The 13,459-nt window shown below is 50.0% G+C and overlaps 1 protein-coding gene across 4 annotated transcripts in view; it reads right to left on the bottom strand.

The window, feature by feature from the left end:
- The window catches only part of IGF1R (insulin like growth factor 1 receptor), a 304,552-nt gene that overhangs the window by 32,948 nt on the left and 258,145 nt on the right, over nt 1-13,459 (bottom strand). For all 4 annotated transcript variants that reach the window (XM_061394274.1, XM_061394275.1, XM_061394276.1 and 1 more), the window contains 6 exons: nt 12,165-12,403; nt 9,378-9,545; nt 9,042-9,246; nt 5,414-5,697; nt 4,014-4,150; nt 3,374-3,533 (listed from right to left, as the gene is read on the bottom strand). In XM_061394274.1, coding sequence (XP_061250258.1) covers nt 3,374-3,533; nt 4,014-4,150; nt 5,414-5,697; nt 9,042-9,246; nt 9,378-9,545; nt 12,165-12,403 — 1,193 coding nt within the window. The remainder of the gene's footprint in view (nt 1-3,373; nt 3,534-4,013; nt 4,151-5,413; nt 5,698-9,041; nt 9,247-9,377; nt 9,546-12,164; nt 12,404-13,459) is intronic.

The following is a 13,459-nucleotide window of genomic DNA, read 5'->3' as shown; positions in this document are numbered from 1 at the left end:
AAACAAGAGTAATTGGATGGCACCCTTTACCAAAGCTGCTCTGAATTCTCCCCTAAACATCAGAGGCCACAGTTACAGTCTGAGACCACAGAGCTCACACCTGCTCGTTACCATGCTCAGCTCTTAGATGACAGATGACAGGCTGGACACTGATCCACACGCTTAGAAAATTCAGCTGGATGCTGACAATCAACATGCCCACAGGTAGCAGAACCACAAGTGGACTACACACACTTCAAGGGGGCAGGGAGGAAACAAGAGTGTGGAGAGAGTCAGGAGAAGCTGGCCAAGCATAGCATGGCTGGAAGTGACATGCAGAGAAGTCAGGGCCGGCTCCCAGGGGCCCTGACCAGGCCAAGCAGCGTGAACTGCACTCTGCAGATGAGGAGGAATAGGGAAGAGCCCTCCAGCCCTGCAGTAAACTTGATAGCACTTGGGTGGGGAGAGCTGGCTGTGCCCGAGGACAGCCTGAGCGGCTGGCAGTGGGGAGGGGACTCTGCCCTCTCCAAGGGAGGGGTCCTGGGCATGTTCTGCCCAACTTGGACCTCTTGAGGGAATCACTGCTCCTTTTCTACGAATGACTAAGACTCACAGAGATGAACTGTCCCCCGCAAGGTCACACAGGCAGCGGGCTGGCCTTGGCACTTAGGCTTCCTGTACCCCAGCTCGCACTCTCTCCATGAAGTAAGTGCCTTAGAGGCTCTGAGCTGAGGTGGTGGTGGTGGCTACAGAAGCTGGATTCTGAGAGAACACAGAGGCAGAAAAGATGAGACATGGGTTTGAATGAGAAGTGGGCGGCAGGAGAGAAGGAAAGGGGAGCAGTGGCCGTGAGGCTCCTGGCTTGGGGACTGTGCGGGTTACAGGGCCACAGACTGAGCTGAGGAACTGGGGGCGGGGGGGGGGGGGGAGAAGGATTCTGAAGGTGCCAGCTGTGATTCTGGTTTTGTGCACGAGGCATCTCAAGCGCCTGTGGGATATTTGAGAAATGTCTATGTGGAAATGAGGGTGGAACTCACTGGGGACCCAGTTACATCCATTAAGCTCCCCCATCAATAATTACTTTGCCACTAAATACTACTATTATTATTACTCTGTAAGGACTATTAAACCTATTTTTTTAATTAAAGTATTTTTATCAAAATGCTGTAGAAATGGATGCAGGCTCCTACATTTCCTAGTTCTTGAAAACAGTTGCGAGTTAACACGGTTTTTGGGAAGCTAATGGAGGGTTTTTTTTTTTTTTGCTCCCTGAGGACTATTTATTCTATTTGTATCACTTATACTACTGGTCAGGTTGTACCATGTTCTTTTTGAGTTTCACATTTCAACAGGGACATGAAGAAACTGGAACACATCCAGAGAAGAACAAAATGATTGAATAGCTGGAAAATTGGTTTCTGAGACTGGCTTATGAGAAAGGGCCCCAAACTTGAGATTATTTAGTCTGGAGAAGAAAAGCCTGAAGAGTAATTTAATAGTATTCAAGCACATGAAGGGCTCCTAAAAGGAGAGCAGTTGCCAGAAAGCTTCCAAAGCTTCTGTCTCCTCTGAGGACCGAACAGGAGAGGCGGTTCAACCATAGCAGGAGGGAATCTGGTCTGACACAAGGAACAGCCTCTTGATAGTAAAGTAGGCACACAGATCCAATTTCCCGGTGGTGTTTGCCAACTCCTGCTGGAAAGGTGCCACCAGAGGGGCTCTGGGTCTCCCACGGGCTCCCAGGACCCACAGGGTTAACGGGGGGCGACAGCAGATAGGACGGCTTCTCGCCAACAAGCCAAGTTCACCGTGCCTCAGAAGCCCACGCTGCTGTTTCAAAGAACACAGCGCCGCCCGAGTCCTCTAAACCTGGGCCCTGTTCCTGAGGGATGGATGTGGACAGGGGAAGGCCGCAGAGCAGGCCAAGAAGTCGCTTCTCTGGGGAGGGCTCTGGGAGTACGGAGAAAGTTCCCTCGCTGGAGGGCATGGCATCTTCCAACTGCAAAGAGCAGGTGAAGCGGGGCGCATGGAGAATTCAGACCATTTCAGATGACGGAACGATCTGTTTAAGCATCTGTTTAGCCCTCATACAGTTTCAGGCTCACAAAATGATGTCTCAAGGTTGGCAATTCTATTTCCCCCCATCCTTCTTTTGGTATCTGTCACATTGGAGATTTCTAAATATCATGCGTGTCTTGGACTTTTAGGCACTAACCAGATGGACTGCTGGATCCATTGAATCCTGAGTTTAATAACTCAGACTCTGGACCAGAGCAGCATGGGTGTGGACGCCAGAGGGGACCAGGGCAGTGGGAACTGCCCACTTGACCCAAAAGAAGCACCACTCAGCACATGGGGGTCGCTTTTTCTCCAACAAGCAGTCAGGAATAGTATTACAACCAGTCTGATCCCATTATCTGAACATAAAATAATCTTAAAAATCTGGTTTCTACTACAAAATAGTACAAACTCAAAATGGAAATAACAAGGAATATTTATGTCACCAACCGAAAATACCGAATTTTCTTGGCCAAGCAAGTACAGTGCCCTTGTGCTCATACATTTTACAAAACTCGGTTTTAAAATCTAAAATCCTCACATAGAATGGCCTTCTAAGAATACTGTCGTGTTGATGGTTTCAGCGTAAACTCAACACACGGCCCAGCCTCTGTGCCAAATGGGGAGTGTGTGTGTGCATGTGTGCTAGGTTGCTTCAGCTGTGTCCAGCGCTTTGCAGCCCCACGGACTATAGCCCGCCAGGCTCCTTTGTCCATGGGATTCTCCAGGCAGGAATACTGGACTGCATTGCCATGCTTTCCTCCAGGGGACTGTCCTGACCCAGGGGTCGAACCCAAGTCTCTCACATCGTCTGTTTCGGCAGGAAGTTCCTTACCACTTGCGCCACCTGGGAAGCCCGTCACCCCACAGGAGTACCGTGTACTCTCAATGTGCGTTGCTGCTTTACAAGCGCATGTGTATTTTACCAACGAGCAGTGATGGGGTGCAGCCTCGGCCTGGGATTCTGTCATGGCGATGACTCCTGCCCTGAAGCAGGCTGGACCAGAAGGCCCCTGGGTTTGTGATCCCCCTTAGGATGCTAAGCCCTGAGTCTGAGCCCCAACCAGCATCTCTGACGAGGAAGAAGGAAGAATGGTCAATTCAGTACTTTGTAAAATGCTCTGGACATACATCAAGCTGAGAGCAAGGGCCCCCTTGCTGACTCCCTCAAAAGAGGGTCCCCGAGGCAGGGACCCCACGTGCAGCAGCTCCCCGGCCTGAGCTCCCAGACGGGATGCTGGCATTAGTGTGCCTCTTCTCGGTGGTGGGTGATGGGAATCAGAAAATCAGGCTTCCCCCGTCCCGGCCCCATCAGCGGCTCCCACCGCGGCCTTACTCTTGGCCTGAACGTAGAAGAACACGGGATCCGTCCACGACCCATTCCCAGAGAGAGAGGTGGCCTGGATCCGGGCTGTGTAGTTCCCTGGGTTGAGCCGGTTTAGCTTGGCTCCTCCATACTTCCTGTACTCCTGTCTGGACACACATTCCCGCTGATCCTGGAAGAAATAAAACACAGGTGTCAATTCCCCACACACGTTGGAAACAGACAGCTGTGGCTGCCTGGCCGCTCGCCCCCCGCTGATGCTGACACCGACTCTCAGGAAAAGGGCAAACACCGGCTCTACGTGGTGGCAGTCCTCCAGGAACTGAAAGCGCACCCAAGCCCTAACCAGACCTTATTACTTTAACCAAAAAGTGTTTCAGAAAGATTAAGTTATTAAGACCAGTCTCTAGGCTGAAAGATCACTTTCTGTAAAGAAACAATTTCTTGGGGGGTAAGGATAAGCCAGCTCCTTGCACACTGTGAAAATTCCTCAAAGAGCAGAGAGCTGCTAGAAAGACCTAAGTCCTCACTGCCTCACCTCCTTATTCCATTGTTTAGTCTTCAGCTAACCAGGGGTGCCCTGTGTCTCGGTGTAATGTACACCACACCTGTAACAGAAATGCACCCACACGTGCTCAGCGTCCAGACTCACCTCGACTTGGGATCCATATTTTATTTCATACATGAGGATCAATCCATTGGGATTCTCAGGTTCTGGCCATTTTAAAAAGATGGAGTTCTCAGGCCTTGGCTCCCAGGTCACCGGCCCAGGAATGTCATCTGCTCCTTCTGTGCAACAATTGAAACAGGCAAGAAAGTTAGATTCGAGCCCCCAAGGAGGGACAGAAACACTGGACTAACTTAAGAACGGCCTCCCCAACCCCTCACACAGGACAGTGGACAACAGCCGTGGCGACTCCTCTTGGCCTGGCCACGCACACACAGCAGGGGTTTTGGAATCAGAACAACCTAATGATTGTAAGTCTGAAGATGCCACCATACCCTCCCTTCCCACTCCGGTCCCCCAACAGAAAAGCCTACTCTCAAGCACAGGAGGACAATCTTGGCAATTCAAGTCACTCAGGTCTGGTTCTCGGCTTCTATGCGATGCTGTTGATACCAGCAGCACGGAAAAGGCGCGGGGTGAGCACAAGCAGCGGCCCCAGCCTGTAGGCTGGGTCCTGGGCCCTGCCTGTGCTCTGCATCTGCATGCGGCAGATGCAATTTCTGGGCAGGTGTGAAGGATGGTCCTCAAGCCTGCCTGGGAGGAAGCCGCCAGGAAGCTGGTGCTGAGCGCAAGCTCGCTGGGGTGGAATCAGCGATTCCTCCAGCTGCCGGGGGAGGCTCGGGTGCTTGCTCTCTTGCTTGTGTTTCTTAGAGTAGTAAGCCAGGTGGTGAGCAAAGTCACTGCAGGTTCCAGCTGGGAAGAGCCCTGAGAAATCAGCTGGGCTGTGTCTCTCCTGGGACGGTGAGGAGACGAAGGCTGGGTTGGCTGGCAGAGTCTGGAACCGAACCCAGGAGGCCCCATCCCCAGACGCAGACACTCTGTGTTCCCTGCCAGCTCTGCAGGGAAGCAAATGCTGCAGTTCGTCCATCCTGAAAGGTGGATGTGTGGCTGTCTGAGCCATAGGCAGCTTCTAACTTACAAGGGGAAGGTGAAGATTAAGCAAGCAGGACCAAAGACTGCATGGGAGCTGCCCCTGAGGAGTGATGCTCACTCTGAATCAGGGCCGCACACTGGGGATTTCATGGAAACTTAGGGAGGGGCCTGGCAGAAAAGGGCTGTGGGAATGCATAATGCACATCCACGAGAAGAAGGAAAAGAGTCGAGCCTGAATCAAGCTCCCTGCTCTCAAAGTACTTTGCATGGAGAGACCAGGGTGGGAGTGGGGTCGATATGCATGGATGCCATTCCCTGTTGGGCTTCCAAGTCACATGTAAATGACCACTGTTCTTTAATCAGCAGGACTGAGACTAAGAGTGTCAGCCTCTGTCTCTTCAAATCAGTCTGCTCCACTAGGTTGGGTGTGGGTGAGCTGGATCACACTGTACCTGCAGGCATGGTTCTTGCAAAGACAAAGTTGGAGGCGCTGCAGCCAAGCTTCTCAGCCTCATGGTTACAGCTGTGGATGTCGATTCGGTACAGAGTAAAAGGCCGGAGGTTGGAGATGACAGTTCTCTCCTTGTTGTCCACTCTGCTCTCGAAGAAAGGGTACTCAGTCTCGAGCTCTTCCGGGTCTGTGATGTTGTAGGTGTCCAGCACCGTGGTGTTCCTGCTCCGGCTGGACATGGTGGTGTTGGCGATCTGCATGACCTCCCTCCGCTTCCGTTCGGGTCTGCAAGGAAGAGAGAAACGTGGCTTGTAAGTGAGGGCTTCTACTTCTCTTGTCTTTCCTCTGACTCGAGCCAGAGTGAGAGAAAGAAAAGAAAAAAATCTTCACCTTGGAATAAAAGGAGCTATTCAACCCCCTTGTATAACAACCAACAAATTACATGGGGATTTCCTGCCTCATCATTTATTTTGCTTTCTTACATGGGGATTTCCTGCCTCATCATTTATTTTGCTTTCTCTGCACTACAAACCACAGCCTCACCATGCAAACCACCCTCTTGCTCCCTGAGTGGTTACTCGATGGCTGTTGTTCAGTCGCTCAGTCGTGTCCGACTCTTTGCGACTCCATCAACTGCAGCACACCAGGCTTCCTCGTCCTTCACTGTCTCCTGGAGTTTGTTCAAACTTATGTCTGTTAAGTCAGTGATGTCATCCAACCATCTTATCCTCTTTTGCCCTTTTTTCCTCCTGCCCTCAATCTTTACCAGTATCAGGACCTTTTCCAATGAGTCGGCTTTCATCATCAGGTGGCCAAACTATCAGAGCTTCAGCTTCAGTATCAGTCCTTCCAGTGAATAATTAGGGTTGATTTCCTTTAGAATTCACTGGTTGGATCTTGCAGTCCAAGGGACTCTCAAGCGTCTTCTACAGCATCACAGTTCAAAAGCATCAATTCTTCAGCACTCAGCTTTCTTTATGGTCCAACTTTCATATTCAAACATGCTACTGGAAAAACCATAGCTTTGATTATATGGACCTCTGTTGGCAGAGTGATGTCTCTACTTTTTAATACACTGTCTAGGTTTGTCATAGCTTTCCTTCCAAGGAAAAAGCATCTTTTAATTTCATGGCTGCAGTCACACACTCCACAGTGATTTTGGAGCCCAAGAAAATAAAGTCAGTCAGCTTCCACTTCTCCCCATCTATATGCCATGAAGTGATGGGACTGGATGTTACGATCTTAGTTTTTTGAATGTTACATTCTTTTTAAAATTATTTACTTATTTATTGGCTGTGCTGGGTCTTTGGTGCTATGTGGGCTTTTTCTCTGGCTGCAGTGCTCAGGCATCTCTTGCTGCAGGGCATGGGCTCTAGAGCGCAGGTTCAAAACCTGTGGAGCATGGACTGAGTCACTCTGCAGCATGTGGGCTCCTCCAGGATCATGAATCGAACCCCGATCTCCTACACCAGCAAGTGGATTCTTTATCACTGAGCCACCAGGGAAGTCCAAATGTTGAGTTTTAAGCCAGATTTTTCACTTTCCTCTTTCACCCTCATCAAGAGGCTTTTTAGTTCCTCTTCACCTTCTGTCAGTAGGCTGGTGTTATCTGCATAACTGAGGTTGTTGATATTTCTCCCAGCAACCTTGATTCCAGCTTGTGGTTCATCTAGCATTTTGCATGATGTACTCTGCATATAAGTTACATAAGCAGGGTGACAATATACGGCCTCATTGTACCCCTCTTCCAATTGTGAACCAGTCCTTTCCTGGTTTGTTGGGAGGAAGACCCAGGCCCCAAATTCACTGTTAATGAATCTGGGTGGTGGAAAAGCCACTGAACCTGGGTTCTAGTTTGAAAACATCTTTGAGCTCTTTTCTAACCTCCCTCAAACTTCCTGATTCTTGAAAGCATGCACAACATACAGAACATCTCGTCTAACATGTGAGCAGCAGCCCTAACATCCACTGTGAGAACACGTCACTGGTGGGGCAGGGCAGGAGGTGCTATGGTTTCAATGGCAGGAGAGGAAAGGAGGGGGAAGAAAGCTGTTAAACAACCCAGAGTTTATTCTGGAAAAAAATAAAAAAAAAGAAAAAGCTAGTGCCTCCACTTCTAAAAGGTCGATTTCCTGTTTTAAAGACTTCTAAAGTAAAATGTCTATCTTTGACTAGTATACAAATACCAGGAAGGTCACTTGACAGAAAATAGAAGTCTCTTTCAAAACCCTCTGTTGCTACAACCTTTGCCTTTGAGGGCAAAGCAAATGCAGCGTAAACAGAAGCCGGGGGCCGCTGGTATCCCTGCGGGTGGGGAGCTGGGAGAAGACGGATGCCCAGGAGAACGCGCTGGCAACAGGGACACCACGGGGGTGGGGAAACGGGCTTGCAGGTAAAACGCTGGCCTGGATCCTGCTCCTCTGCCCAGACTTCAGGCACGAGGTTGTTTCTAAACCCTGTGCTACAATTTTTCAGAAAGAAAAAGGCACTATCAGCCACCACCCCGTTTCTATCTCCTTCCCCAGACACTACAAGGCTGCCCTGTTGAATGTCCCTCTGTTTTTGATTTTTAACTATTTTTTGTTGTGGTAAAACAAACTTTTAAAATAAAAAAAATTTTTAAAAGCTAACAAAACTTTATAATTTTAACCACTTTTGGGGTAAAATTCAGTGTCAATGATGACATTCATAACGCTGTGTAACCATCACCAAAATCTTTCATCACCCCAAACAAGTTCTACACAGAGTAAGGAGTAACTCCCCATTTTCCCTCTCCCAGCACTTGGTAATCTGTAATCTACTTTCCGTTGCCATGAATTTGCCTGTTCTGGATATTTCACACACATGTCTGTATCTGGCTGCTTTCACTCAGCATAGTGTTTTCAAGGCTCATTCCTGTTGTTTAGAATCTCATTCCTTTACATGGTTGAATATTCCACCGCAGGGAAAGACCACATTGGTTCATCTCTTCATCTGCTGGTGGACACATGGGTTGTTCCCAGCTTTTGGCAACTTGAATAATTCTGCTCTACACATTTATTTTCCTCCATTTTGTCCCCACTTGGCAGAAGCGGCGGCTGGAGCAACAGAGAAGATAGATGCTCTGGGGTTGAGCTGTTTGTCTTGGAAAGGCTGTCTTTGGCACAGCTTCACAAACTTTTTCAAGGGACCCTGTGGTGCTCAGTTACGCTTTGGAGTGGAGCCCCTTTCATAACTGACTCAGTTTCTCCTTCTCACTTCGCCCCTCCTTGGCCAGGCTGGGAGTCCGGCAGGGAGGTGCAGGAAGGGCCCAAACCCCGGCTCCTTCACTTGCTGGTGTCTGCTCGTGGCCGCTGCCTGCCGCTCCCTGAGCCCACAGCGGGCTGGCCGGCTGTCGCCCTGAGGCCCCCACAGCGCAGGCTGCGAGCTCCTGGCCCGTCTGACAGGGCCGAGCGCCCACCTGCCCAGCCGATCGCCCGCCCTGTGGTCTCTCCGTGATGGCCCCCGGGGCCTCACTTCCGGGCTGTCAAACCTGCGCAAGGTGGGCTGTGGTGGGGGCGGCGGCACCGCGGAGGACGTGGGGCCTGGGTGCAAAGATGGCGGTGCCCGGGCACCAAGATGGCGGTGCCCGGGCACGAAAATGGCGGTACCTGGGCACGAAGATGGCGTTGTGCAGGAAGTTCTCGAAGACCTTGCGGTACTCGGCCTCCTCCTTCTCCGCCTGCTTCTCAGCTTCGGTTTTGGGACAAGCGCAGCACGGCCCTTTCTCCCCGCCGCACACCTCGGTCTTGGGGTTCTCCGTCACCTCCTCGACGTCGATGGTGCCGTCGGCGTACTTCCTGATGGGGATTTTGTCTGCTCGGAAGAGAGTGGCCCCGTGCGAGCCAAGTCACACGGGCTGCCGGGAATGGAGAGCCCGCGCCCCCGGGCTCAGGCCCGCCGCTGCCGCCCCCTCCCCACAGACGCCGCCCCGGCCTCCCCCTCACCTTTGGAGCAGTAGTTGTGCCGGTACAGGTAGCTGTCCTGGGGCTGGCGCTGCCAGCGCACGATGTAGTAGCTCAGGTTGCCGTTGGGCAGGGAGGGCGGGTTCCACTTCACGATCAGCTGAGAAGAGGAGTTTGAGGCCGAGAGGACATCCAGGGGGATGGAAGGAACTGGGAGGGGGCAGAGGACGCGTCAGAAAACGCAAGGAAGCCGAGAGCCAGGCTGCCAGACACTCAGCGCAAACCCACCAGAGTGTGACCGGGACAGGACACGGCGGTGAACACAGACACAAGACGCCAACCGAACCTCCTTTCCCAACTGTCTTACTTTCCCTTTATAGCATCTGTTCTCAGGGCATCTCCGCGGTGACAAACATGACCGAGGAGTCGACGGCAAAGGGCGGTGGGGGCGCAGCCGGGGTTGGGAGGGACGACTTAGAATCTACAGTTAATGCAAATGCTGGACCGTCCTCATGTATCAGCGCTGCCATCCTCCAAGACGTCTAACTCGGGGCAGTGTCAGCAAATGGTAAGACCCACTGCCTTTTGTGTGTGTGGGTGGGAGGAGGGGGTTCAAGGGGGAGGGGGCATAGGTTTACCTGTGGCAGATTCCTGTGGATATAAGGCAGAAACCAACACAATATTGTAAAGCAATTATCCTTCAATTAAAATAAAATTTTTTTAAATTAGAAAAAAAAAACTGACTGACTTCTATTTTATTTGAGATTTTGAATCTCTGATTAAAAAAAAAAAAAAAAAGGAAAAAAGCCAAAATGAAAGGGGGACGTAAAAAGGGTGATGGAGGGTGTGGGGCGGGGCACAGGGGGCTCTGGAGGAGAAGGCGATGAAAAAGGGTCTGTAAATCTGACAACTGTATAACCGCGAATCAGTGGAAGTATGGAGTTATGACTATGAGAAGTCTAAAAATACCTGGAACACACATAAAGCCCTGATTTCAAGTCATGGACTCTTGTTACCATCAAAAGAATATCGATTTACAGGCAAAGCATAAGGATCTGGTCAAACTGTACTTACTATTGCCCCTAAATCCCAAACCCAGAGCTGAATTGTGTATAAAGGGCAAATGCACCCAGGGACCACTGAAATCTTGTTTTCATTAGGTTCACAGAAAAAGCATTGATTTTGGTAGGTTTACCAAAGTGCGAAAAACACCTTCGCTACGTGCCACTTAAGCAATGTGGTCATGTAAGCTGCTTTTTTTCATAATTGGAGTATAATTGCTTTACAATGTTGTGTTAGTTTCTGCTTACAACAACATGAATTAGCTGTTTGTATACACATGTCCGCTCCTTCCTGAGACTCCCTCACACATCCCCATCTCATCCCTAGGTCATCACAGAGCACTAAGCTGAGCTTCCTATGCAAGCTCCTTTTCACATTTGAAAGCTTAAGGGACAACATATACATGAGGTTCTGAACACTTGTAGGGAAGGACACGTTAGGAAAAAGTTATGACTAATGCTAACTTTCTCTGGGAAAATGTTTAACTACTAAATGCTAGGCCATTTTAGTGCTTCCTAGAATAAGTATTTCAGAAACACACAGCGGACCCGAGATGTTTCAACAACAGGTGTCACAAAAAAACTGGAGCCGAGGACTAAGCCGTTCTCTGACCACCACCTGTAAGGACAGGCGCCAGATGGGGCCAACGGACTCAACTTGTGCAGTGCTTTGTTTTCCATCTTTGGGGAAAGGAAACAAGTTTCTTAAGAACTGGTCATAGCAAAGAAAGATTTTTATTTTCCCTAAATTAGTCACAATGAATTACTTCCAAATTTTTAGGCTGAACAACTTGTTCTGTTTCCTTGAGCCTCTGCTACATCATCCCAGGCCTAGAATCAGAAGTCTGCATCACATTTATTGATACAAATGCTGTACCATCAGTGACATGATCATAGCCACTTAGAAGAGCATTGGGATGGAACAGGGGAGGGGAGGAGGAGGCAAGAGAACATGAGCAAAAGGATTTCCTGACCAACATTTTTTCCTCTCCCTCTTTGCCATTTAAATTCACTTTGTGCTAGCTTGTACGTGTTGTAACAGCCTACGCATTGTAACAATGGCTATCATCAAAAAATGTTTAAGTGCCTTTTAAAATGATGTGCATTTCCCTACTTCTAACCTGGTATTTATACACTTGGAAAACTGACACAAAAATTTGCTCTCATTAGTTTCAGATTCTGGAGTTGAGAAATGAGGTAGTTTAGAAAATGGGGATCAGGGGAGAAGGAGGCACATTTTCATCAGCAGTCACTTGCAGTGTCTACCACATAGTTCCTCTCATGCTTTCCAACTTGTGTTTGTTTTCTTGGAACCCTAGGCACTACGGGATGAAGGTGAGAAGCCAGTGAGCCCGAGATAAACTGGAACACCAACCGGCAGGGCTTCAGTTCCCAGAGGTCCAACTATCCAAATAAACAAGAAGGGGAGCCTAGGGGACTGTATCCCGTTGGGGCCTCCCAAAGAAACCAACCCAGCACCTTGACCTGGGCTCACTGGTCCAGGACAATCAGAATGATGATGGAAGAGGGTCCTAAGTCCAGAGAAGATGTCCTGGAAGAGGCTGGGGTATTGGGAGTAGGGGGAGAAAAAAATGATACTGCTAAGGTATTCTCCTGATATACTAAGAAGGCATATAAATGAGAGACACTGGCCCAGGACGGGGGGAGACAATGGGCACAGCTCAGGGACAGCCCTCTGACTACACCTTATCATGAGCGAGGAACGTGAGCTGATGAGGCGGGGACAGCGAGGGCCGTGCGTGGGTACCTGATGCGTTGGTGCGAATGTACAAGATCTCGCTCTTGGCCCCACGGATGTGGTCGTTCTCCACCATGGTGAGGGTCACGGCCTTCACGTAAACGGCGTACTGCGTCCAGGGCTTCAGCCCGTGCAGCAAAATGCCGGGCTCCACGTCCTTGTTGGGCGGGAGGTCCACGTCCACCATGTTCCAGCTGTTGGAGCCGCAGGCGTCCTGCCCGTCATACTCCGTGACGTTTTTAAAGGGGCTGAAACACAAGTCAGCGAAGCTCAGACAGTGCTTTATGGTGCTAACACTGAAGTTCTAAGAACCTCCCTGGGGTGTCCCCCCTTCCACTTTCCATAATGGGGATTCTAGGTAAAACACGTCAGCAATTAGATCTTTATAGAATCAAAGTAAGCTACCAGACTCCAGGTCTCACTTGGTTCTCTATATACTATAGAGTCAAACCCTCTGCCTCAGGAAGAGTTAAGTTCTGTAATTACTGGGATTGGAAACACTGCTCCTGAAAAGTATATACAAATACTCTTTCCCTCTCTTCCCACTGTGGCTTTTTTTTTTTTTTTTTTTCACCATAAAAAACAAGGGCAGTCACTTAATGCAAACATCAGTTATTGATAAGAATAACTTCTGGAGGAAAATGCCTTTGTCACAGAAAAACAGCTTCTCAAGTACAGCCTCCAAAATCTAATTTGCTCACAAACAATTCTGATTGCTTAAGTATTTTTATCACACTCAAATATTTAGTTTCCAGGTTATCTCAGACACTAATGTCAACCCCTTGGGGAAAGTGCCAGCCGACCCTGCCAGAGCACTGGTAGAATTGTCAAAGAGGATGGTGGCTCTGCACAGATGAGGAGCTGGGCAGGGATCCCATGCCCCTCAGATGGAAGGGCTGGACAGCCACTGGTTTCTGAAACCGGCATTCACACACCCCTCCCGATCGTCGTGACGGCGGATGAGTGACTCCTGTGTGCCGGGACACTGAATGCCTGAGAATCCTGCATCTGGACTTTCTCATGGGCAAGGCACTCCTAGGGCCCCAGCTGGGGCAGGGGAAAGGGTACCAGATGCTGACACCATGGCTCTGGTTCCAGCTCCAGGGAAGGCAGGCACCCGGGAGAGGCATCAAGGCGGGCCCGGGCAACCAATCATCTGGATACAGGAGGCGCCGGAAGGGAGAGGTGGACCAAGAAGACACTCCTGCCATCAGGAGAGATGGCTGCCCGGGCAGGCAGGTGTCCCCTGAAGGACAAGAAATGCCCCTGGCAGATTCTGGGAGAGATCCTGAAAGGTTCGGGAC

The sequence above is a fragment of the Bos javanicus genome, chromosome 21 (assembly GCF_032452875.1).
Source record: "Bos javanicus breed banteng chromosome 21, ARS-OSU_banteng_1.0, whole genome shotgun sequence".
Lineage (NCBI taxonomy): Eukaryota > Metazoa > Chordata > Mammalia > Artiodactyla > Bovidae > Bos > Bos javanicus.
This window is presented reverse-complemented; position numbering and strand designations above follow the sequence as displayed.